At 41.1% G+C, this 26,730-nt stretch overlaps 1 protein-coding gene and 1 long non-coding RNA gene across 12 annotated transcripts in view; one reads left to right on the top strand and one right to left on the bottom strand.

The window, feature by feature from the left end:
* Positions 1-26,730, top strand: part of LOC123783185 (uncharacterized) — a 106,691-nt gene that overhangs the window by 66,655 nt on the left and 13,306 nt on the right. For 3 of the 9 annotated variants that reach the window (XR_015724152.1, XR_015724151.1, XR_015724149.1), the window contains exon 2: positions 22,774-22,928. This is a non-coding gene — a long non-coding RNA (uncharacterized LOC123783185). Of the gene's footprint in view, positions 1-15,951; positions 22,204-22,773; positions 25,778-26,730 lie in introns of those variants that run through there. The other 6 variants (XR_015724145.1, XR_015724150.1, XR_015724147.1 and 3 more) reach the window with 6 other exon arrangements.
* Positions 12,944-26,730, bottom strand: part of ITGA6 (integrin subunit alpha 6) — a 74,377-nt gene continuing 60,590 nt past the window's right edge. For 2 of the 3 annotated variants that reach the window (XM_045779772.2, XM_045779756.2), the window contains 5 exons: positions 25,732-25,830; positions 25,539-25,649; positions 25,342-25,440; positions 20,875-21,000; positions 12,944-15,488 (listed from right to left, as the gene is read on the bottom strand). In XM_045779772.2, coding sequence (XP_045635728.2) covers positions 15,327-15,488; positions 20,875-21,000; positions 25,342-25,440; positions 25,539-25,649; positions 25,732-25,830 — 597 coding nt within the window. In that variant the 3' untranslated portion in view covers positions 12,944-15,326. Of the gene's footprint in view, positions 15,489-17,630; positions 17,761-20,874; positions 21,001-25,341; positions 25,441-25,538; positions 25,650-25,731; positions 25,831-26,730 lie in introns of those variants that run through there. The other variant, XM_045779763.2, reaches the window with a different exon arrangement.

The raw sequence follows: 26,730 nt of genomic DNA, 5'->3' as shown, positions 1-26,730 counted from the left end.
GATCCTGGTGAATGATTTTTTTAAATGTATTGTTGGGTTCAGTTTGCTAATATTTTGTTGAGGACTTTTGCAACTGTTCATCAGCGAGATTGACGCATAGTTCTCCTTTTTTGTGGTGTCTTGGTTTTAGGTAATGCTGGCTTAATAGAATGCATTTGGACGTTTCCTTTCCTCTTCTAGTTTTTGGAATAATTCGAGAAGAGTGGGTATTAGCTCTTCTTTAAATATGTGGTAGAAGGATGCCTGGGTGGCTCAGTTGGTTAAGTGGCTGCCTTTGGCTCAGGTCTGACCCCAGGGTCCTGGGATCAAGCCCTATGTTGGGCTCCCTGCCCAGAGGGGAACCTGCTTCTCCCTCTCCCTCTGCCTGCCGCTCTGCCTGCTTGTGCACGCACTCTCTATCTCCCTCTCTCTTTCTGCTAAATAAATAAATAAAATCTTTAAAAAAAATTAAATGTGTGGTAGAATTTGCCTGTGAAGCCATCTAGTCATGGACTTTTGTTGTTGAGAGGTTTTTGATTATTGATTCAGTTTCATTGCTGGTAATCAGTCTGTTCAAATTTTCTATTTCTACCTGCTGCGGTTTTGGCAGGCTATGTGTTTCTAGGAATTTATCCATTTCTTCTAGGTTGTCCGATTTGTTGGCATATAGTTTTTCATAGTTCTCTTGTAATCCTTTGTAAATTTCTGTGGTGTCATTTGTTATTTCTACTCTTTCATTTGTGATTTTGTTTGAGTCCGCTCTCTGATGAGTCTAACTAGAGGTTTATCAATTTTGTTAATGTTTTCAAAGAACCAGCTCCTGGTTCCATTGATCTGCTCTGTTAAGTTTCTATATCATTTATTTCTGCTTTGATTTTTATTGTTTCCTTCCTTCTGCTGGCTTTGGGTTTTGTTTGTTTGTTTGTTTGTTTGTTTTAGTTCCTTTATGTATAAGGTTAGGTTGTTTATCGGAGATTTTTCCTGCTTCTCGAGGTAGGGTTGTGTTGCTATAAATGTCCTTCTTAGAACCGCTTTTGCTGCATCCCAAGGATTTTGGACCATTGTGTTGTCATTGTCATTTCTCTACATGTAATGTTTTATTTCTTCTTTGATCTCTGGTTGATTCATTCATCGTGTAGTAGCATGTTACTTAACCTCCGTGTATTTGAGCTCTTTTCAGATTTTCTCTTGTGGCTGATTTGTAGTTTCATAGCATTGTGGTCAGAAAAAATACGTGGTATGACTTTGATCTTTTTGAATTTGTTGAGAGTTGTTTTGTGGCCTAATACGTGATCTGTTCTGGAGAATGTTCTGTGTGTACTTGAAAAGAATGTGTATTCTGCTGTCTTAGGATAGAATGTTCTGAATATGTCTGTTAAATCCATCTGGCTCAGTGTGTCATTCAAAGCCACTTGTTTCCTTGTTGATTTTCTGTTTGGATGATCTGTCCATTGATGTAAGTGGGGTTTTAAAGTTCTCTACTATTATTGTATTACTGTTGATTAGTTCCTTTATGTTTGTTATTAACTGTTTTATATATTTGGGTACTCCCATTTTGGGTACATAAATACTTAAAATTGTTATATCTTCTTGTTGGATTGTCCCCTTTATTATTATATAGTGTCTCCTTTGTCTCTTGTTACAGTCTTTGTTTTTTAAAGTCGATTTTGTCCAATATAAGTATGACTAGCCCAACTTTCTTTTGACATTGATTTGCATGATAAATGTTTCTCCATTCTCTATTTGCTGTGTGTCTTTAGGTCTGAAATGAGTCTCTTGTGGGCAGCATATAAATGAGTATTGTTTTTTTATCCATTTTGTCACCCCTTGTCTTTTGACTGGAGTGTTTATTCCATTACAGTCAAAGTAAGTATTGATAGATATGTATTTACTACCATTTTGTTACTTGTTTTGTAGTTGTTTTTGTATTTCTTCTCTGATCCTTGCTGTCTTTCACAGTTTGCTGGCTTTCTTTAGTGATATATTTGGATTCCTTTCTTTTTGTGTTTTGCATACTTAGTAGTGGTTTTTGATTTGTGGTTACCATTAGGTTTGCATGTAACATCTCGTGCATATAGTTTATATTAAATTGATGGTCACTTAAGTTTGAACCCATTCTGTACTCCCCTCCCCCATGTTTTAGGTATATGGTGTCATACTTTACATCCTTTTATTCTGTGAATCTGTTGACCTAATTTTACAGATGTGCTTATTTGTACTACTTTTGTGTTTCCTTTTTTTTCTTCTTTTGAAGTTTTTATTGAAATTCCAGTGAGTTAATGTACAGTGTAATATTAGTTCCAGGTGTAGAATTTAGTGGTTCATCACTTACGTACAACGCCCAGTGCTCATCACAGTGAGTGCCCTCCTTAATGCCCATTACCCATTGAACCCATCCCCCTGCCCACCTCCTCTCCAGTTATGCTCAGTTTGCTGTCTGTAGTTAAGAATCTGTTTTCTGGTTTGACTCTTTTTTCCCTCCTATGTTCATCTGTTTTGATTCTTAAATGAGTGAAATCATATGGTATTTGTCTTTCTCTGACTGGCTTATTAGCATAATACTCTCTAGCTCCATCCATGTCATTGTAAATGGCAAGATTTCATTCTTTTTTATGGTTAATATTCCTGTGTGTGTGTGTGTGTGTGTGTGTGTGTGTGTGTACACCACATCTTTTTTTTTTTTCCCTATTTTTCTTACTCTTACTTAAGATCTTTTATTTTCACTCAGAGTCCCCTTTAACATTTCTTATAGGGGTGGTTTATTGGTCATGAACTCCTTTAGCTTTTATTTGTCTGAGAAGCTCTTCATCTCTCCTTCTATTCTGAATGATAGCCTTGCTGGATAGAGTATTCTTGGCTGCAGATTTTTTCCCTTCAGCACTTAGTATCTTGCCACTTCTGGCCTGCAAAGTTTTGGCTAAAAAATCTGCTGATAGCCTTTTGAATGTTCCCTTGTGTAATTGTCTTCTTTTCTCTTGCTGTTTTTAAAATTCTCTCTTTATCACTGCTATTTGCCATCTTAACTACTGCATGTCTTGGTGTGGACCTCTTTGGGTTGATCTTGTTGAGGCATCTTTATGCCTCCTGGATCTGGATCTCTGTTTCCTTCCCCAGGTTGGGGAAGTTTAAGGCTATTACTCTTCAAATAAATTTTCTGCCCCTTCTTCTCTTTCTCCTTCTGGGGTTCCTATAATGTGAATGTTATTATACTTGATGGAGTTAGTAAGTTCCCTAAGTCTGTTCTCATTTTGCAAATTTTTTTCTCTCACCTGCTCATCTTTATTACTTTCCATTACTCTGTCTTCCAGATTATTAATTTATTCCTCTGCTTTCTCTACCCTGCTATTTATTACATCAAGTGTATTTTTAATTTTATTTATTGTGTTCCTCATCTCGGATTGGTTCTTTTTTATCTCTGTGTTAAAGGTCTCACTGATGTTCTCTACTCTTTTCTCAAGTCCAGTGTGTATCTTTACAATCATTACTTTAAATTCTCTATCAGGCATGTTACTTACATCTGTGTTGCTTAGGTCTTTTGTTGTGCTTTAGTCCTGTTCTTTTTTTAGGACATATTCCTCTGTCTTCTCATTTTGTCTCACCATTTCTGTGTTAGGAAAGTCAGCTACATCTCCTCTTGAAAGTGATGGCCTGATGAAGAAGTCCTGTGTGTAGTGGCCTCGGTGCAGTGTCCCTGTGTACCAAAACCCAGCAAGAAGGGGGGGTGTCTCCTGTGTGTGTCGCATGTGCTCTGCTTTTGTGTTCTGGGTGCTTTTTCCTTCAGCCCAGATGTCTGCAGAGGCTCTTTTTGCTTGTTGTGGCCAATGTGTTGTCCCCAGCTGGGGTGGGACATGCAGTTTTAACAAAGTTTGCACCAGTCTGCTTATGAAATGAGACCTCCTAAAGCCAGGACCAGAGCTGGCCTGGGAAGATCCACAGAGCCCACGTGGGCAGGGCATACAACTTTAATAAGGTGTGCCTTGAGCTTCTGCAGGGCCTACCACCACTGCCGCCAGGACTGAGGACCCACCAAATATAGGGCTTGGTGTAAGCAAGTTAAATAGTGAATGTTGGTGCCACACTGTTGCCCGCAGATGGCTGTGACTTTATGCTGGGGTGTCGGGAGATACCTGCCAGCTCCTTTGTAATGGAGAAGTCCCTCAGTGAAACTGCCCTCCTGGGACATGCTATGAGATTAGTAAATAACTCTCCCTTATATCCCAGGCATTTTTCAAACTGTTCTTTCTGCTTCTCTGCAGGCTTTTTGTCATGCTATCTCTTTAAGAGCGGGGACTCAGCTTCCTGTCACCTTCTGAGGTCTCCCAGAGACCACTGATTTTTAAAATGCCAGGCTTTAAGTTCTGCTGGTTGTAAGAACTCACAAAATTTGGTCCCTCTCACTTTCAAAGCCAAATGTAATAGGGATTGTCTTCCCTGTGTGGTCTGTCTGGTGTGGTAGTCTGTCTTCCTTCCCCATGCCCATGGGTCCCTCTCTCCAACGAACCATCATGTGGTTCTGGTTAGCCCCCCCCCCCCCCCAGTGTCTCTGCCCTTCCTACTCTCTTCATTGTGGCCTCTTCTCTACATTTAGCAGTGGAGTCTGTTCTGCCAGTCTTTGGGTTGCTTTCTTGGTTATTTACGCTGATGCGGGTGTTAGCTAGTGCTATCTGTGGGACCAGGTGAGGCTAGGATACTCCTCTTCTGCCACCTTCCCCGGAAGTCAGGGGTTAGCATATCTGTCCAAGGTCAGACAAGTAGGAAGTGCAAAGAAGTGACTTGGATGGAGATGGACCCCGGAGCCCCTTGCTCCCCACATGGAGCTTGTTAGAAATGTTGACTCTTAGGCTCGGTTGCAGACTGCCTGAATCAGAAGCTGTAGCTTCACGAGACCCCCAGGTGATTCTTGGCCTGTCACCGTGTGAGCAGGGCTGCTCTTAGCCACTCTGCTGATGGAGACTTCCTAACCAGGGGTGCTTTCTCCATTCGGCATGTGCCTTAGAACTTCTGTGAGTCATTTGATGACACCTCGTAGTCAAACAGAATCTGTCTTCCTCGAGGAAAGTGCCCTTTTTGGTTTTTTGCCTTGAATGGGTCTTTCAGTCAGTGCATTGTGACATGTGGGAGGAGAAATGGGAGTTTCCAAGCTGTTCCTCCAATCATAAGCTCTAGCTTTTCATGTTCATGATGTAACTCAAGCACAAACTGGGCTCTGTGAGCATTTCCTCTTCTGCATAGCAACAAAACTGCAGGCACCTTCCCACTAAAGGAAACCAAAGAATTGATAGTGTGTGTAAAGAACTGAGAAAGCATTTAAAAAAAGAATCTGCTCCTTTTACATTCTTCCATGTCAGAAAAAAAATCCAGAATCCATACAAAACAGTTTCAGGATGCCTACACACTGTGATTTTGTGCGCATGCCCCAACCTGCAGTACAGTTATTGTGTGAAGGGCTAAGACACAGCTTAACGGAAGTAGGGTCAATCTTGTACACAGTGACCTACGTTGATAAGGAGTTCAAATTCAAGAGCTTGGTTCACAGTATCTTACAGTCAGTTAAAGGCACTGAAGCTTGTAGGTTGGAGCTAGAACACCTACGAGTAACTCGTGGGGTATGATAGAGATTGAAGAGTGGGACAAAAGGCCAGTGAGAATTAAAAGAAACTGTCTCCCCGTCTGTGAAATGAGGCAGTAGAACTAAAGTTCTGTGCTTCCTTCCTACCTTAATGTCTTATGGTCTGATACAGCAAGCATAATTATAAAAATATTTAAGGAACACTTCCAGAGAGTCCCCTTTACTCCACAAGAACCTGTGAGATTCTAATCATCAATCCTGTTTTGCAGATGAGGAAACTGAGGCACAAACATGTCAGTCAGTCACCAGCTGATATTCTAAGAGGTGAAGCTAATTCACACTCAGAAGTGTGACTCCGGCCGTGCTCTTATACACCCTGCCCACTTGGCCCTCTCTCTGTGGCAGATGCCTCTGGCTTCTCAGCTCTTGTTACTGGTGTATTAGAAACACCACAAGCAGGAATGAGGCATTTCCACATGGAGAGCAGAGCCCTTTCCATAAATATTCAGGCCCTCCAACGACCTCTTAAGCAATTGTCAGCCTCGGCTGCACTTGGAGTCCCCTGGGATCCTTCAGCAGCACTGATGCCTGGGTCCCACCCTGAGATTCTGACGGGGTCAGTCTGGCATGTAGTTTAGGCAGTGCGGGGTTTTTCTTAAATGTTCCATAGAAATTCAAATATGCAGCCCAGGTTGAGAGGGACTATTCCAAATTTTCTGGGATTGAGGGTGGTTCTGGAGGCAGGTTCACCCACACAGGATCAGGTGCTGACCTTCTGTGTTAGCCGTTTGTATCGTAACGCAAGATTTTAAATTCTGCCGCTTAAAGTGGATTCATCTGTGTTTGACAGTGCCATCTGTTGTTTAAAATTTTTTCTTAGAGTCTATTTTGTTTGTTTTATTTTAATGTTTTTTTATTATGTTAGTCACCATACAGTACATCCCTTGTTTCTGATGTAAAGTTCGATGATTCATTAGTTGCGTATAACACCCAGTGCACCATGCAATACGTGCCCTCCTTACTACCCATCACCAGTCTTTCCCATTCCCCCACTTCCCTCCCCTCTGAAGCCCTCAGTTTGTTTCTCAGAGTCCATAGACTCTCATGCTTCATTCCCCCTTCTGATTACCCCCCCTTTCTTTATCTCTTTCTTACCCTACTGATCTTCCAAGTTCTTATGTTCCATAGATGAGAGAAATCATATGATAATTGTCTTTCTCTGCTTGACTTATTTCACTTAGCATTATCTCCTCCAGTGCCGTCCATGTTGCAGCAAATGTTCAGAACTCGTTCTTTCTGATGGCTGAGTAATATTCCATTGTATATATGGACCACAACTTCTTAATCCAGTCATCTGTTGAAGGGCATCTCGGCTCCTTCTACGATTTAGCTATTGTGGACAATGCTGCTATGAACATTGGGGTGCATATGGCCCTTCTCTTCACTACGTGTGTATCTTTGGGGTAAATACCCAGTAGTGCAATGGCTGGGTCATAGGGTAGCTCAATTTTTAACTTTTTAAGGGACCTCCGCACTGTTTTCCAGAGTGGCTGTACCAACTTGCATTCCCACCAACAATGTAGGAGGGATCCCCTTTCTCCACATCCTCTCCAGCAATTGTTGTTTCTTGCCTTGTCAGTTTTTGCCATTTTAACTGGCGTAAGGTGGTATCTCAGTGTGGTTTTGATTTGAATTTCCCTGATGCCTAATGATTTTGAACATTTTTTCATGTGTCTGTTAGCCATTTGTATGTCCTCATCGGAAAAGTGTCTGTTCATATCTTCTGCCCATTTTATGATTTATTTGTTCCTCGCATATTGAGCTTGAGAAGTTCTTTGTAGATCTTGGATACCAGTCTTTTATCTGTAGCATCATTTGCAAATATATTCTCCCATTCCGTGGGCTGCCTCTTAGTTTTGTTGACTGTTTCCTTGGCTGTACAGAAGCTTTTGATCTTGATAAAGTCCCACAAGTTCATTTTATCTTCTGTTTCTCTTGCCTTTGGAGATGTGTCATGAAAAAGATTGCGTTGGCTGATGTCGTAGAGGTTGCTGCCTATGTTCTCCTCTAGGATTTTGATGGATTCCTGTCTCACATCGAGGTCTTTCATCCAGTTGGAGTTTATCTTTGTGTAGGGTGTGAGAGAGTGGTCAAGTTTCATTCTTTTGCATGTAGCTGTCCAGTTTTCCCAGTGCCATTTATTGAAGAGACTGTCTTTTTCCCACCGGATGTTTTTTCCTGCTTTATCAAAGATTAGTTGCCCAAAGAGCCGAGGGTCCATTTCTGGGTTCTCTATTCTGTTCCATTGGTCTATGTGTCTGTTTTTGTGCCAGCACCATGCTGTCTTTGTGATCACAGCTTTGTAGTACAGCTCGAAATCCGGCATTGTGATGCCCCCAGCTTTGTTTTTCCTTTTCAACAGTTCCTTGGCGATTCGGGGCCTTTTCTGGTTCCATACAAATTTAAGGACTATTTGTTCCAGTTCCTTGAAAAATGTCATTGGTATTTTGATTGGGATACCATTGAAAGTGTAGATTGCTCTGGGTAGCATGGACATTTTAACTATGTTAATTCTTCCGATCCATGAGCATGGAATATTTTTCCATCTTTTTGTGTCTTCTTCAATGTCTTTCAAGAGTGATTTCTAGTTTCTAGAATATAGACCCTTTACGTCTCTGGTTAAGTTAATTCCAAGGTAACGTATGGTTTTTGGTGCTATTGTAAATGGGGTGCATTCCCTAATTTCTCTTTCTTCAGTCTCATTATTCGTGTATAGAAATGCAACTGATTTCTGAGCATTGATTTTGTATCCCGCCACATTACTGAATTGCTCTATAACTTCTAGTAGTTTGGGGGTGGATTCTTTTGGGTTTTCCATATAGAGTATCATGTCATCTGCGAAGAGAGACAGTTTGACTTCTTCTTTGCCGATTTGGATACCTTTGATCCCTTCTTGTTGTCTGATTGCTGTTGCAAGGACTTCTAGTACTATGTTGAATAATAGTGGCGAGAGTGGGCATCCTTGTCGTGTTCCTGATCTTAAGGGAAAGGCTTCCAGCTTTTCCCCATTGAGAATGATATTTGCTGTAGGCTTTTCATAGATGGTTTTTATGAGATTGAGGAATGTACCCTCTATCCCTACACTCTGAAGGGTTTTAATCAGGAAAGGATGCTGTATTTTGTCAAATGCTTTTTCTGCACCAATTGAGAGGATCATATGGTTCCTCAGTCTTTTCTTGTTGATATGATGTATCACGCTGATCAATTTGTGAATGTTGAACCATGCTTGCATCCCAGGGATGAATCCCACTTGGTCATGATGGATAATCCTTTTAATGTACTGTTGGATTCTATTAGCCAGGATCTTGTTGAGGATTTTGGTGTCCATATTCATTAGGGAAATCGGTCTGTAATTCTCCTTTTTGATGGGGTCTTTGCCTAGTTTGGGGATCAAGGTAATATTGGCCTCATAGAATGAGATTGGTAGCTTTCCTTCTGTTTCTAGTTCTTGAAATAGCTTTAGGAGAGTAGGTATTAATTCTTCTTTGGATGTTTGGTAGAATTCCCCAGGAAAAGCATCCGGTCCTGGAGTTTTGTTATTTGGAAGGTTGTTTATCACTGACTCAATCTCTTCATAATTAATTGGCCTCTTTAAAAAATCAATTTCTTCCTGTTTCAGTCTTGGTAGTTTATAAGTTTCCAGGAAGTCCTCCATCTCTTCCAGATTGCTTAATTTATTGGCATAAAGCTGTTGATAAAAGTTTCTAATAATCCTTCCAATTTCATTGGTGTTGGTTGTGACCTGTCCTTTTTCATTCATAATTTTATTAATTTGAGTCCTTTCTCTATTCTTTTGGATAAGTCTTGCCAGTGGTCTGTCAATTTTATTGATTCTCTCAAAGAACCAGCTTCTAGTTCTGTTGATCTGCTCTACTGTACTTCTGGTTTCTAATTCATTGATTTCTGCTCTACTCTTGGTCAACTGCTTCCTTGTGAGTGGATTAGGCCCGTCCCTCTGTTGCCATTCCAGCTTCTTGAGGTGAGAATATAAAAACTGCATTTGAGATTTTTCTATTCTTTTGAGTGAGGCTTGGATGGCTATGAATTTCCCCCTTCGGACTGCCTTTGCAGTGTCCCATAGGTTTTGGCCCGTTGTGTTTTCATTCTCATTCGTCTCCATAAATTGTTAAAATTGATTTTTGATTTCCTGGTTTATTGAATCATTCCTGAGCAGGATGGTTCTTAGTCTCCAAGTGTTTGAGTTTCTTCCAAATTTTTCCCTGTGGTTGAGTTCCAATTTCAGAGCGTTGTGGTCTGAGAATATGCAGGGGATAATTTCAGTCTTTTGGTATCGGTTGAGACCTGTTTTGTGACCCAGAACATGGTCTATTCTTGAGAATGTTCCATGGGCATTAGAACAGAATGAGTATTCTTTGGTTCTGGGGTGTAGTGTTCTATATAGAACTTTCTTAGAGTCTTTTAAGCATTCCAGTATTTTATTACACGGTGATAAAGGAAAAGAACACAAATTAATTCCTACTGAAAGCAACTATTACATTATTTCACTCTTTGGGAACAACTTTTTCACAAATTGTAATTATGATTTTTGGTCCCTTCTATGTAAGATATGATAAGTAATATCACTATATAGATAAATGGCAGTGGATTTTATATTTAAAACTACAAATAAATTAGCTATTGTGCTGTCCGTTTCTTTTTTATTAAATATTAGTTATCACGTAGGCTCCACAAGAGCAGGAATCCTGTCTGTATTACTTCTGCGTCTCTGTCCCCTTCCACAGGCCGTGGCCTGTAACAGTACAGTACAGGTACAGTAAGGGTACAGTAAGACTGCTCTAGAGCTAACAAACATGGAAATCAACGAATGAATTACAGATAGCTTCACATAATGAGGGAACTCAAACCACTGCACGTTGTACGAAAAAATGACTATGTCAAAAGAAAACCGAACTATTGTAAAGACCCCCTCTCATTCTTACAGGTCATAGAAGAGGTGTTGGGGGGGGTGGGAGGACTGTAGTAATAGAAATTTGGGATTTGTTGTTTTTTTTTTTTAGAGAGGGTGAGGGACAGAGAGGGAGAGAGAATCTTAAGCAGGCTCCACTCCCAGTGCGGAGACTGACACAGGGCTTGATCTCACAACCCTGGATCATGACCGGAGCCGAAACCAAGAAATCGGGACACTTAACTGACTGAGCCAGCCAGGCACCCCTTGTTTTTTATTGAGGTGCAGTTAACACATGGTGTTACATTAGTTACAGGTGTACAACATAGTAATTAGACAACTCTATACATTGTCGTGTTCAACACAAGTATAGCTGCCATTTGTCGTCACACAATGCTGTTACATCATGGATGATCTTCCCTATGCTATCGTTCATCCCTGTGACTTACACATTCCAAGAATGAAAGCCTGTACCTCCCGCTCCCCTCCAGTATTTTCTTGTTTCCTCTCCACACCCCCCCCCCGGCAACCACCAGTTTGTTCTTTGTGTTTATGTGTCTTTGTTTGCTTTTTTATATTCTACATCTAAGTGAAATCACATGGTATTTGTCTTTCTCTTATTTCACTTAGCATTATGCCCTCTAGTTCCATCCATGTTGTCACAAATTGCAGCATCTCTTTTTTATGGCTGCATAATATTCCATAGAACATATATATTTTCTTTATCCATTCATCTATCAATTAAACTACATCTGTCTCTTTCACAATGGCAGGATCTTTTTTTAAGATTTGAGAGAGAGCATGGGGGGAGGGTAGAGGGAGAGAGACTCTCAAGCAGACTCCCTGCTGAGCGTGGAGCCTGACAGCAGGGCTGATCTCATGACCATGAGATCATGATCAGAGTCAAAACCAAGAGTCGGACGCTCAACCGACTGAGCCACCCAGGCACACTTCACAATGACAGATCTTAACCAAACACATCTATCATCTACTGGTTATTAGTGAATTGAGTACTTATGTGCTAAGCTCTGGATAATGAAAGCAGTACATGCTATCCCTGTAGTTTGAGACTTTGTTCTAGAAGTATGAATAGTAAAATTTTATCTGACCCCTGCTAACATGGGTCTGTCGCTGCCCATTTCCATGAACAGTCTGAGAGATGGCTTTGGGGAGAGGGCAGAGAGATGACTGAGGCCCTTAAGCTCTGCTGACAACAAAAATTGCACTTGACTCCTTCATTCCAGTGTCCTCATTAACCATTCCTTGGTTACACACTGTGGCACCTGGTCCACCCTTGTACTGTGCTAGACCAGTTTTTTCCCTTATTTCTGTCTTCTAATTCACTTACTCTTAAAGGATTTAACCATAAATCCCTTTACAACTTTCCTTCTAGATGGGTCTGTTAACACCTCTGCAGACCTGGCCTCAGCCACTGGTACTCAGTGCTCCCCCATTCTAACAGCTGGGCCAGATGCATTTCAGAGTCGGCAAAACCTGTTTTTTAAAGGTACCAGAGAATAAGAAAACACTTACTTGCCTTGTGACCATAAGCAGGAACTACTGGAAGAACAGAGGCCTACTGGCTTTTTTGCGGTAGCTGCTGTTTTGAAATCATTCTGAAGTTCACTGTCTTCATCTCTTTGAGCCTGGCCTTTTCCTCGGTGGTTGAACCATGATTAGACCCTACACTTGGGTCTTAAGGAACTGCCTTTAACCATTTACTTTGTTACCTCTCCTGATCACAACTTTCATACATTCCTGTTTTCTCAGGTTGTACTTCTGTGAAACCCAGCCACCTAGAGCATTTCACTCTTTCCTTCCTTTAAAACAAAAAGTCTGTTCATCCCAGTCTGTCTTCCCACATTGTCCTTTCATGGGGTAGTGTGCCAGAGATCAGTTCTCATGAAGATGTTTTCATTTAGGGTAGAAGGCTTGATCTTATCCTTACTTCCCTAGTCTGGACAAGTATCTACCCCATATTCCAGAACAGTCTCAGCCCCAGGGGCATGACGCATTGTGAGATTGTGGCAAGTGATCTGTAACCAGTAACAAAATGTCAGTGTTTGTAAATGGACCCAAGGATATTCCTGTTTACTACTGTCATTCCTAGGCATTCCTGGAGGATTTTTTAAGAGGGAGAGAAAGGGGTAGAATCCTATCAAGCATTGCCATGATGTCCAGCCCAGGTCATTTATGCCATAGCCACAGCTCAGCTACTGACACTTTGAACGGTTATGGTGATTACCCATTGTAGTCTGAGTAGGTCCATGGGACTGTGAATGAAGGTTCACACTGGTCTGTCATTAAAAAGTACCCATCACATTTCTTGGGGTGGTAAAACCTGTCTGATCTTTAAAGAACTAAGAAGACTAAGATTCACTATATAATACCAAGTACAATAGAAAACTATTAATTTACTAGGCAGATAATACATTTTGCATTGGAAATTTATTCAGGCCAGGGCATGCTCTGTTATCTGAGCACTATATACATGCCTTATTGTCATTTATTAGATTGTGATAATCCAGCTAGAGAAGGCTCATAAAATTGCTTACATCTAAACAAAATCCTTTGGTGAAGAAAATATTTTCAGGCCAGCCAGTTCTACCACATCAGTCCTTGGTGATCGGTAATGTCACAGCCAAAACATCTCCTAAGAAGAGAGCAACTTTGCCGTAAGAACGCTTACTCTTCACGCCATGGCATCACTGCTAAATGACATCTCCCAATTTGTAGGTATCTTGAATAAAACCAAGATCATTTTCTTTTGACATCAACTGAACCGTAGAGCCCAAAGGAAAAAAGAAAACCTTCAATCAAAGTTTGGCTCCATGAAATAAAAAAGCAGTTCAGGTTATTTAGAGTTTGTCACATATATAACGTTATGTCACTAAGCAATGAACACTTTCATAAAAATTTTATTTCACACTTTTATACAAATATCCACAGGTATTTTCTCATCATAATTTTACAGTGCTAGTTAGTATTAAAATGTATCAAATGGAAACAGACCCCAGTGACTTGACTTGAGATGACGTTTTTAACAGTAAACACCACTACATTCTTTGTTGTTGAACTAGCCTTCCACCTCCTCCCTCTCTTTTAGGACATTTTTTTTTTTTTTATAACAAAGGTCGATAGACACTTTCAAAATAATCAGCTGCTTGGCAACCTATAAAGCCAGTGCATTCGGTTACAAGTTACCTACCGAAGCAAGAAATCGAGATCTCAAACACTGGTATGACCTGTTTTAGAGAAATTTTTGTAAACAAAGAAGTGTTTGGAATTTTCATTCACAAAGATAAGTTTTACAAGTACAATGAGAATAATGTCCTCAGTATCTTAAGGGTGTACGGTTTCTGAAAAGAAAAACCAAGTTCTGAAGCACCAATGGCACACAGAGCTGTATTTTGTTCTAAAAGATTGAGATGCTGCTTATACCAGATCTGGACAAATTAGCACCTGTTTGCTATTATTCCCCATATAACAACATTTTGAAGTAAATTTTTAAAAACTCAGATTTCCTATCAGTGTCTCTCTCTTGAATGTATAGGCATGTTTTCCTCCTTTGCCACTTCATTTTTACAATACAAACCATTTAAAACCGTACTTAGCACAGTCCCAAAGTAATTTCGGGGAATATAGATAGGGGAAGAAACAAAGCAAAAACCAGAACACTGACTCGCTGATTAAATGATTCCAATAACATTTAAAAACGTACAAGCCACGACGTTCTGACTTTTGGTATCAGATACTCAGTAGTCTCACACTGGATCCGTTTGGACCCACCATAGGCATCAACCCTTTCAAGTCCTGATGATACAGTATTTGTAGCAGGGCCTACACTGCACCAAATTTCAGCAAACGAACCCATTATTTCCAAGAGTTCCTGAAAGTTACAGCACAAAATGCAGATCTTGCACAAGGCTCTAAACTCAAAAATATGCACTGTCTGATAAAAATTAAACATCTTATGGTTAAATCCTTTTCTTAAACCATTTGGGTCTGGAGGAAGGGGGTGAGGGCTGTCATGAAGGGAGATGTAATAATTTATAAAGGATTTTTTTTTTTTTTGCACTAAATTCAAACCAGTGACCTCCATGTTCTAATTCTGATTATTTAAAGGGTAAACTAGAGACTCTTTGGCCTGTCAATGACAAAATGGTTTGTAAAAAAGGAAAAAATAAATACCATATACAAGTGAAGTATAACTAGCATTCAAGTCTGTTGCACCTGTGTGTTTTAGTGAACAGGAAGGGTGAAACCTGTGTGTTATTTGGTGTGAGGAGTAGTCACACATCTAGGAAACGGGGAAAGACGGCAGGATGGCAACATCACCTATTGCACATTTCACTTAAGATAGCACTTGGAATTGAAATCCAGCTACCCCGACGGCATGGTGTGCCGCGGGGCCGCTCACTCGCAGGCTGTCCAGTCCTAGGATGGGTGCAGAGGCGGTGAGGACGGCCCACAGTGGCTGGGTGCCGGCTGCAGCTAGGCTAGCGGGAGGATGGGGCGTGAACGCCGCGGGGCAGGCCCTTCCCCGGCACGCGCAAGTCAGCCACACCGAAAACAAAGGCAACCGGGGAAGTAAATTAAGGCAGTTAAAGAAAACTCCATTCCCACAGTCTTAAATTTGGCTGTGCAGGCTGGAGAGCCTCAGGCTACACGACAGCGTCCACGGTGGAAACTGTAAGCCGTACCGTGTGCCGTCTGAAATTAATATTCAGGTATTGAGCAGGCTTGTAAGTCCGCTTAGATGTCGGAGTTGGGAAAGCAGTTTGGGTCCTGGGAAGCTTTTTTTAGCCCCTTTTAGGAGTAGCTTTCATTTTCATTCCACCTTGTGATCCACTGTTTTTTCTCAAGGTTATCGTTGTATTTTTCATCTTTGATCTCCCGCTCTTCCTTCCGGATCCTCACAGCATGGTATCGGGGAACGCTATCGTCGTACCTAGAGCGCTTAAAGAATCCACACTGACCAAGGGGAGAGAGAAGCAGAAACAAATTAAGTATTGCAGGAAAAGCAAATGCACAAAATGGGAACGTCTAAGCTTTCTGTTCAGCTACGCCTACCTTTGGATCAAAGAAAAAAGGACATGGTTTCTTTTAAGAAGGAACTAGTAGGTTGAAAAGACACTACAGCCAGGGGGGATAAACAGAAGAGAAGACAGTTGTAAAACTAGAAGTCAAGTCCGTTTTTCCATCTTGTCTTTACATTTTGTAAGAATGTGGTAAGCTAGCTCTTTACTAACCATTTCAGAGTTATGGAAGAGTGCTTCCATTGTTTATAATCATAACACTATTTTTAAAAGATCTCATTTTCAGATTATTAGAACATCATTTTAAAAAAACCATCTTTTTAAAGGCCACAAACTAAAGATAATTTCATGCCCCTCTCCCACTAACAAAATTGAATCAAATCACAAATATTTTACAGATTACTATTTGAATATGCCAGTGTTCAAATGAGTCAATTTAAGAGTCTTCACTCCTCTGAGACTAAGTATACATCTCTCATTAGCTACAAGGTAGGTTCACTGCCTGGATTTCCCATTGTGCTTCCAAATTAAGCTGTTTCATTAATCATTTAGTAACTATATCCTATAATAAAATGAATCATGTACTGCAAAGAACTTGAGGAAAGTATCACATTGAATTTCAAAGCACCCCAATATTTTCTTTTGCAGAAGACATGTACACTTAAATTATTAATGTATATTTTATTCATTTTTTAAAAAAATACTCAATCTGATCCAAAGTAGATTTTTATTGGAGAACATATCAGGAAACTTTAATCAAATTGAATTTTTTAAATGAATAAAATATGTTTCATGGAAAAGATGTGTTTTTGATTTGAAATTGCAGCTAAGAGGAGGATAAGGAAGATACTTGGAATGGTGAAGGTGTATCATGTAACAGGGACAGAACATTTATGTTGAATGAGGTTATAAACATGTCATGGGGCAAAGTAAATTTAGACTCAGTCATCACAATCATTAGGGAAAATGGACCAAGAAGTTTTGTTCTAAGGCCATTTCCACATGGACTCCTTTATTAATTTGTGCAAAAAGCCAAAATACCTATTACAAAATGTGGCTCTTGCTTCGTTTTTAAAAAGGAGGAAATCAAGGGTGGTACGTAGAACTGAAATGGAAAGGCTAGGATTCGCCATGACAGTGCCATGGAAAGGGATTATAGAAGGAATTCCATCCTCTCATGCCCACAGAAATGGAAACAGGAATTAACACCAATTCCTGTTTCCGTGGATTTACAAACAAGAGAGGCAGAACACGAACTTAAAATCAACGAAGACCCAAAGTTGAATAAAATCTCTGGGAACATGAAACAAAGTCAAACTCCATTACAACATATTGAAACAGTAACTGTCCAGAGCATTTTTACATTCAAATTTTGTATAATGAAGGTCACTTTGGTAAAGAACCATCTACAATTGGCCATCATGTCCACCAGGTCAACAGTCATAGTTTGTTGTAATGGTCTTTGACCTGTAGTAGATATGCAGGAAGAGGAAGCTGCATGCTTAGCTAGCATAAAACAATTTCTGAGCAACAATAAAAGCATTCCAAGCCTTCCCCATTTTATAGCAAGATCAAAAAGGACAGTAGTGAGAAAGCCTTCTCTTCAAGAGAAACACAGTGTTTCCAACATGCAACAGGTTAATTAGGCAGTCAACACAAGCTTCTATCTGTGGGAAATCCCAAAGTGGAGAAGAAATCTGCAATGATTTCTTACTCATCTTTGAAATTCCAAATGGGATGCTACAGACTGGATCGACAACACATGGCAAACTGGGCTACTAGGGAGGGCTGGTGCCTCCTTTTGTGTGCACATCAATTCCAATCATCTTCATTGCTGGGGATGATGTTTAACAACACAAAAGTAACTCACCTGCAACAAAAGATTCTTTGTGCATTTCTAAAAAAACAAACCCTGAGCTTTCAAGTGAAATAAAATAAATCCAAGCAAGGCAAGCCAGTGTGGACATTTGGAAACATCTGTTAATGGGACACACACAGCAAGCTGTCGCTCTTAAAGTTAGCCACCACAACCATAGCAGGTCCCACAGCTAGCAATTAAAAAACATTGATCAATTACCAATTACAGAAGGAGATCAATACTATGCATCAGAAGTAAGCCTCTCTTTATCAGATGGCTGAGCATGGATCTCAGCCTTGTGATAGGTGGCATCATAATGATCTTTCTTATTTCTCTTGAAGAAACCACACTATAAGGAAGCAAGGTATTGAGTCAGTTTTACAGTTTTGTGTATAAGAGCTAAACAAAAGAAAAATCTCAGATTGTAACCTGTTTTCTATTTCTAGCTTGTTACAGAGACCACTTATGGATCAACCAGAAGTGAACAGCCACCACACTATGTTACACTGTGACAGCAGCCAAACCAACTTGATTACCATGTGTCTCTGGTCAAGTACTTATATGGATGACATTAATTAGCTAATTGGTTTTTCTATCTGTAACCGAAATCCTGAGGACAAAAAAATCATCCTAAAAGGAAAATTATATACCCATCTGATTATACCTTTGGGTGGTTTCTTCATGCAGGAGAATATGAACTCTAAAATAGGCAAAAGACTGACTTCTGCAGTTTACTGCGACAAAGAAGTTCGCCAAGATTTAGCACAAATGCAAATAAAATAGATACTGCATTTTTCTGCCTTTCACAGTAAGTTTTATAGAACAACTACATCAACTTGAGGCCTTTGGATTGTGGATAAATCACAATATAAATTTGAATACATCATCACGAAAGAATGATTGCTGTCGTTTTCCCAAATTCTGAACCACCAGGTAACCCTTAAGTGATAGGAACCTGTGCTCCTCGGGTTAGGTCACTGTAAATCAACACAGAAGTTTAGTTCCACTTTTTACTATAATTTCCTTCACTCAATGAGAGAGGACTTTTTCTATTTACTTGTTCATAAGGCTATGGAACTGCCCTTTGAAATATAGCTTGGCCAAATACATCTGCCCTCCTGCAAAACTCTGCTTCCTAGTCTGGCAACTCATTAAGGTAAAAATCTAGATCTGTTTTGTACAGTACGGTAACTGCTAACTACATGTGGGTATTAAGATTTCAATTAAAAATACCTTAGTTGCAACAGCCACATTCCACCTGCTCATTAGCCACGTGTGTCTCACTGGAGAGTGCAGCTTCAGAACCCCTCCATTATCACAAAAAGTTTTACTGGGCGGCACTGATCTAAACCCTTTATCTTGGTATCTGCTTGTGCCTCTCTCCGTTTACTACACAGTAACACACCCAGTCAGCTTTCAATAACACAGGCCCGTAAGTAGAGTAGGGCGAAGGAATGAACCAGGAACCAAGCTCGTCTTGCTTCCAGCTCGGCAACAGTCTTAATATCCCTAGGCGTGAGCATCCTTGTTGGCTGAATGAAGGTGACTGGACCAGCCTGAAGGACTTTTCTCTTTACCTCCAAACACAACCCTAGGCAATATCCTGGTATTTAAAGCAAATAACATCAGAACGACTCTGGCTGACGTGGGGTATTGGCCCCCGCTGCACCACCTACCTTAATCTTGGCCCCAGTGTGGATGTGCAAAACCCAGTTTAAAGGCCCCTGAACTCGAGTTCTTTCTGGCCCCTAAGTTCTATGATTTTAATACACGAAAACAAATAGTTCATTTTCAGAAAGAAGAGTATCAATAAAGTAATAAACATGGTCTTCATGTAGGGTTATAGTGGTTGTCTGATTAGAGCTCACTTGTGAGGTCTGGATACTCTAGAGCTACAAACAACCCATGAGATCACATAGTCCAATCCACTTTTTTTTTTTTTTTTTTTTTTACAGATTACCATTTTATTTTTTTAATGATTTTTTATTATATTATGTTAGTCACCATACAGTACCCAATCCACTTCCTAAAGAGCTCAAGCAAACCAGTGCCCCTGGGAGAGGAAATGATTTGCCTAAAACTATGCAGCTTGGGTTTCTTAACGCTTAGCCCACTGCCATTAAAGAGTGCCAATAAGACCTGCTCCGAAGAAGACTGGCCTTGTGACCTCCTCCAGAAAGCACCCGAAGGCCATCCTCAAATATCAAACTTCAGATTCAGTTCTTGATACGAAACTAATTTTCAGAGCATGTCCTATGGCTGGCTGTGCTGACCGGAGAAACCCAGTGCCTGAAGTGAACCTCAGAGGTAGGACTGGCTAATATCCAATGCAGGGAGGCGTCTTGGCGCTAGCAGTCACCAGGCTCCAAATCACACATTTGGAAGACATGAGAAAATTATCTCAGACTGGCAAAAGGAAGTTACTTGGAAAAATAATGCAAAAAAGAAATGTCCAGTATTTGAAAGTGACAATATCCTGAATCCTTGGCAATTATACTCTTGAATCTAAGGGAAAAGATAAAGATGGTTTGATCCTAGAGATTGTTGGTAGAGGTTCATAATCATTTAATCCAAAATCCTCTGGACCAGAAAGGTATGGAAATCTAGAATTTTGGCATTTTAGAAAAGTAATATGCTATATACATAATGCCACTCTAATCAAAACATGAGTTTCATAACAGAACCATTAAATAAAAGAATATAAATAGCTTCTCTTCACATGTCAAGTTTTACTGCCAACCAAGTCACCATGAGCTTTTAGCTTTCAGAGTTTTCTGCAGTTTGTAATTGTTGCTAAGGAACTATCAACCTCCATTAGTCACTTAGAATAATCCAAACTCTATGGGTCATAATCTTTGGCAACAAAAGTATATATCCATCTCATACACACATTTTTACAACGTAGACTATTTACTGGTAGAAATCAAGGAGAAGATACTAATTTTATTTGCAGGACCAAATTCTAATGAAGGACATCCCATTAAACCCAGGCCTTCCTCATGTTTGATAGAGGCAACAAGGGCGCCCTTGCAATGGAGTTATTAATTTCATGCTTTTCTGCTCAAAATCTAGCTGCAACTATCACAAGCCCCAATGGCTACCACGGACAGTTCTTTACAGAGGTTGAAATTAAAAGGGACACAGGCTCAGATTAATGCAATATCCAACAATTTGGCTTAGATTCAGAATTTTAGATGAAGAAAATGCTAAAGTAGTAACGTTTTTTAAATTATTTGCCAACATGCTACATTATGTGGAAAACACTAAAATTTATTTAAGAAACTCCTTATAATATACAAATAATATACTTTTAAATATAAGGTACTAAACAGATATAATAAAATATTGGGAAAAGGGAAGCATTACAAAGCAATGTACAGATTATCAGTGTTAAGTCATTCTTTCAAAAAAAACATGAAATAAAGTTTAGGTCATTAGAACTCAAATGCCAAATAGGACTTACCTTCCACAGTAGAAACACTAAGAGAGCGAGCATCAAAATCCCAGCGAGTATAGCCACTAGGATGATCCACCAGGGTATTCCTGAATACTGAGCCACAGTCTTTGAGGGAAACACGGTCACACGAATCTATGGGGCGTAAAAGAAAACACCATTGTAAGGGGGTTGAGAATACCAGGACTTCATCATTCTAATTCTGCTTCCAGATGCATTTTGAACAATGCAGCCTATGGATGAATGAGATGCCCTTTTGATGTGAGATCTTTTTCCAGAACATGGAAAATGCTCAACTGTGTTTTGACAAAGTTATTCTTTTGCTAAGTCATCTTTTTAAAACTTTTGTATTGAAGCAAAATAGAGAAAATTATATAATTAAAGCATTTTTTTTTCATCACCAAGTTTCACCAATCATCAATACACATCCATTCTTGTTTCATCTGTATAACCTGGTATCTTGTTGAGAACGATCACTTCCCTTTTCGTTTTCAGTAGTGGAAATAAAAGGACCGTTTTATGTTCAGTTAGCCTATATTCCCCACTTGGATATTAAAGATGTTGTGAAATATAAAAATAGGGACAGAGCTGCATCACTGACATCATTTTAACTTTTCCTGAGGATGTCCAACTAAGGACCCTCATGCACAGAATTTCCTGAAATGGTCTGGTGCGTGTTCTTCGACGATGTATTTAACAAAGGAGACCCTTTCAGAGGTGGCTTAGAGCGGTAAGCAGCAGCTGACAAGAAGCCTAAGCTCTAGACATTTAATAGCTGGCAGATACCAACTAAATAGAAGTCGTGTTTACTCGGAAACCTGAAAAGTTGCTTCTGGCAATTTCCAACAACTTGGTTATGTTTAGGATTCCAGTGGATTTCCGTGGTGCCAGGAGACTATTTTTCAAAGCTCCTAGAAGACCTGGTGTTTGCTACAAATATGATTTCATAAACAGATTAGACAGCTTCCAGGTTGAAGTTTCTGGTATCTCTGACGCAAGAGAATGTAAAGTGAAGGGCAAACAAAAAGTGCGAGTATTCAAGCTCTGAGAAGTGTTTTCAGTCAAGTACTCGATTAATATTGAACTCCGGATGCTGCCTAAAAATGCTTCCATGTCTATCTACATTGTGCTTCAATTAAAAAAAAAAATCTCTCCACTAAAATACTTCCCTTTCTACATATACTAGAAAACAGCTTCTCAGACTCATCTGACTTACAGAATATACTTTAAAGCAAGAGAACTGCTTTTCTTGGAACATTGAAGAGCAGAGAAATCAGTTTTCAGTCTGCTATACCGACTCTAACACCTTTATCAGCTATGTTTCCTGTTATGCTCTCGGTGAGGTTTCGCTCAAACTGCCAGCCAGCCCCCGGGGGAAGGGGGGGTGCCCCATGGCTCACTTCCCTTCGCCTCCCTTCCCCCAACAGGCACCCCAGCTTTAAGCTAGAACAACCCCTTCTTGAGATTACTGGGTCTAGCACAGGGGCATCCAGGAAGTGGGAAGAATGGTGAGAGACCAGTAAGCTTGCCTACTCTGAACCGAAACGAAACAACTAATTAGCCTGTCCTGTAGCACTTAACTTTGCTTCCCTATCTAGCATAGGGCAGCATACGGTACGTCCTTGGGGGCAAGGTGACAGCACGGTGTATCTTATTAAACTTTTGCTTCTCTAGCATTTGTGCAGGGAAGGCACACAGTGTGTCCTTAATAAGTGCTTGTAAACTGCTTGTAAATTTCATGGATACTAAAATGTGACCATTTTATCTAGTTCAGTTAGGTGACCAGCTCTCTTGGACTTTGTTCTAACAATGTGTTAAAAGTGTTGTATTGAGAAGTGAACACAGAACTCTTAAAATTGTTTGGGTTATAAAGGAAACTAAAAAAATTTTTTTTCTTCCTTTTTAAAGCCAGGATAAGAGTAAGAGCAAGGAGAAGTTTTAATGTGAAGACCAAAAGACAAGACTGAATTACCCCATCTCCTCTGTGTCTATCTCCAAAGAAAAATGATCTTCAGGCTGTAAAGGACAGATGAAGCAAGATAAAGATAAAACTGAAACCCACAGTAAGTGAGGGAATAAAAAAGGAAAGCATCTTAACACTTGAATAAAGCTTAAATTTTTAGGCCCAGAAAAAGTACACTTTAAACTAAAGAAACCTGTAGATAGGACATGGGAGCTGTTGTCGCTCAGAAGTCAGAGTCAAGAGAAGAGGTACCAGAAAACTAGACATAAGAAAACGTCTCTGTTTTCAAAATAAATGCACTCTAGATACAAGCCATTAATCCATTCATGTATCTACCAATTATTAAACCAGGGAGGATCACAGCAGAGATTCCAATTCCTATTAGCATGTGTGAATTCTCCAAGCCCTAACATGAAATGCCCCAGAGAACCTCACTTTCATTTGTGACCCAGCGCTAGACCGGGTACCAGCACCCCAGTTCCATCATCTTCCAGCAACAAGAACACCTGATGAGGGCTTGTGAGCCCAACATCTGGTCTTCCCCCCCCCCCCCCATAGCCTGCCAGTCAGTCCTGTGACCCTGAGGGAGAGACAACCTTCCTTGGATTGTTTTCACATCTGAATTTGAGATCTGGGGACCTAATGGGGAGCGACTGCTACAGAGTTAAGAACAGGAGCCCTGAAACCAGACCGTTTTACAGGTCTCAATTCAGGACCCCAACTGGCATCCCCTGCTGTGCCTGCTTCTTTTGGAAAAGAGTACATCTGCCTTGTCATTCTGAGGTTTACATGACTGACTACGCACAAATAAAATGTCTAGTAGGCCGCAGACATTTTACTAATGCATCATCGTCTGCCCCTTCCCTCCAAATTGTGTGTTCTTTTCCCAGCTCTAAAAACTCAGTGATTCTCCAGGTTACTGGTTGCAAGTTACAGAAAGTGATAGCAGCTGCCTCCAGTCAAAGGGGCAGAGACCTTCAGGGAGGTTGTGCTCAGCTGACAGTCCCTTGTGCTGCCTTATTGGTAGGGGGCAGAAAGGTTGGCCGGAGTAGCATGCAGAGATTATCTAAGGCCAGGGTGACCGGATGTCCTGTGAGTCTGGGACAGTCCTGATTTTTAACCCTTGTCCCAGCATCCTGTCCGGTTTAGCATTTGCCCCAGACAAATGTCTTCTAGGTTGGATGATAGATTTTAACAGCCAGGGATCACTGTACTCAGAAACCAGTGCTCGGGGGGCTCACTGCACTTTCAGCTGGCTCAAAGGACCGACGCCAAAACACTTCCGTAGGCCCGTCAGTAGATCAGCTGGAGAAAGGTAAGTCACAGTCTTTTTCTCCATTCAGTCTCTTTTGCAAAACATTCTGGCCCATGACATGCAGCATTATATCTCGAGACATGCAGGCAGTTATATCGCGAGAGCACCCAGACCCTCACAAGGAACCCTTCCCAGCGCGCCCCCACAGCCACTGCTCCCAGTTCTATCCAGTACTTTTCTCAGTTGCCTGGATGAGGACACAGAAGCTGTGCTTCTCAGCTTGGAAAAAGATGAAGCTTGCAGGAATAGAAAGCTAAGAGAGGGCAAATGATCAAGACTCTGAACTACTCTGTGAACTGAAACGACGGACCACAAGCAAACCACCTAAAATGTGAGGATACATTTAAAGGCACGCATTTAGATTTTTAAAGTTGCTCAAGGATGGGCTATGGGAGCTACAGCTTGACAACACTCCTACTGACAACACTTGAAGTTTCAGCAGAACAGAAACACACAACGGTAGCTGCTGGAAGTACAAACACAGTCTTCCATGTGCACTGAAAAACCAAGTCTTAGGCTGACGGACAGCAGTGAGGGCCGCGGCGTGAGCTGAACTAGGCAGACCACGCGTCTGCGCTCTGCCCGTCCCGGAGTCACGCTGCCTGACTGGGGCCAGCCCAGGAAGGAGAGGGCCTGGCCCACAGCTAACTGAAGAGCTGGAGGCTGTGCTCTGAACACAGTGAGAGACCTGTCCAAGGGCCATGCCAGTTCCCCTCAGTTATTCCAAAGGCTGCTACGTGGCTAAGAGAGTGAGCTTATTTCGGGCTTGTTCCAAGGGGCATAACCAGCGACTTGGTTTTGTAAGACTCAACTCTGGATTCATATATACAGAGATCTTTTCTGACAACTACAGCTGGCCACACACGCATGAGCCACTCCATAAAGTGGTGGTTACCATCACTGGGGACACTCCAGCAGTGGCTACAGCACCGGGAACAGTTTATGACCTGGGGTTTCTACAGAGGTGGGAGGTGCCCCTGTTCTATCCCTGTGTCAACCCTGTACACTGCAGAACGAGGGGACCCGAGACATACTTCTTTTTCCAGTGATTCTATTAAAATACAGCTTGGAGGGGCAGCACCTTAGGGTATCATCGGACTTCTTAATGGGGGTAACGGCGTTGTGAGGGGAAGGACTGCCAAGGTCGCGCGTCCTCAGGCTGTGGGGGGGACTCCGTGAAGGCAGAGTGACCGCTCACCTGAGTGCCTGCGTTTGGCAGCTTGATGTTCTCGGCGGCGGCAGCTACGTCGATGGAAGCCCGCATGAGAATGTCCAAGTAGTTCATTTTGGAATATTCCTGTTTGGAGACAAAGTTAGCAGATGCGTTAAGGAAGTGAGAAACGTCCTAAGAGATAGCAAATGACTTCCAGGGACAGCCTCGCGGCAGGGCCAAACCTCTAGAAACGTGCTGTTCCATAACCTCGAGCGCAGAATGACAGAGGCCTTGCTGTCCAGGCCTCGCAGCGGACAGCTTATGTTCACGCAGTTCACGTTCGTGCTGCAGTTCTGCGGAGACAAGCGTGGTGGTTAAAATCCAACAGTGTGGGGAAGACCCTCCTGCTATTCACAACTGCTGAAAAATACTTACAAGGGTCTGATATTTTCTTTCAGCAAATAAAGAAAATTTTCTGCTATCATCTGTCTGTTTTTCAGCAATTTCCCGTTTCCTTCTTGAGTTGTGAAACTCCTGAAAAGAAATTATATCCAAAACATTTTTCCTTAATGTATGGTCACTACTGCCTAGACCCCTTGAGCACTCCCTCCCAAGTGATGCCAAATTCACATAATCAGCAGTTAATATTTCCCCATCTCCTGTCGCCAAAGGCACAGAAATAATTTAAGTGTAAAATCCACAAATGTTCCAATCTCATCGCAAGTTTATTGATTCAGGTAGTTTATTCCCATGCTGACTTTAAAACTCAGGCGAAGAGAAAGCGGCCTTTCTTTGTTCTTCTGTCTCCTCAACAAACTGAGCTTCCCGAGGTCACGTACCACCTCATCCCTATGTCCCTAGCACCCAGCTCGGTAACCAGTGCATGGTAAAAAGTCAGCACATTTTGAATAAATGACACCAACGAATGGAAAAAAGCGAAAGAACTAGTATGTGACTTATTCAGAGTACTGAAAACTAATGCACGTGAGAAGTTTAAAATAGCATTTTCCTTAAGACAGGATTAAGAGTCCTGGGCCATCTTGTTTTACAAAGTTGAGGAACCAGTAATGTCTGTGCACAGCCGCACAGAGCAGTTACGAGTACAGGCTTTGAAAACAGGCAGAGCTGAGCCTGAATGCCTCTTGAACTGCTGAGTGATTCTTAAAACGTCAATCTCTCCGAATCTCAATTTTCTCATCTGTGAAATGGTAGGAATAAGAAAAACACCTCAAAGGACTACCAAGAGAATAAAATGAGAAAAAGCAAATAAAATGCTTAGCACAGTGCCTGAGACACAATCAACACCTCATAAATATTTACTATTTAAAAAAAAAAAAAAGCCACCTGGGTGGCTCAGTCGGTGAGGTGTCTGCCTTGAGCTCAGGTCATGATCCCAGGGGCTGCATGAGGCTCCCTGCTCAGAGGGGCGTCTGC

Source organism: Ursus americanus, chromosome 1 (genome assembly GCF_024610735.1).
Source record: "Ursus americanus isolate L20-20 chromosome 1, mUrsAme1.1.p, whole genome shotgun sequence".
NCBI classification, from domain to species: domain Eukaryota; kingdom Metazoa; phylum Chordata; class Mammalia; order Carnivora; family Ursidae; genus Ursus; species Ursus americanus.
The sequence above is the reverse complement of the archived record's forward strand: the minus strand, read 5'-3'. Positions and strand labels throughout refer to the sequence as shown.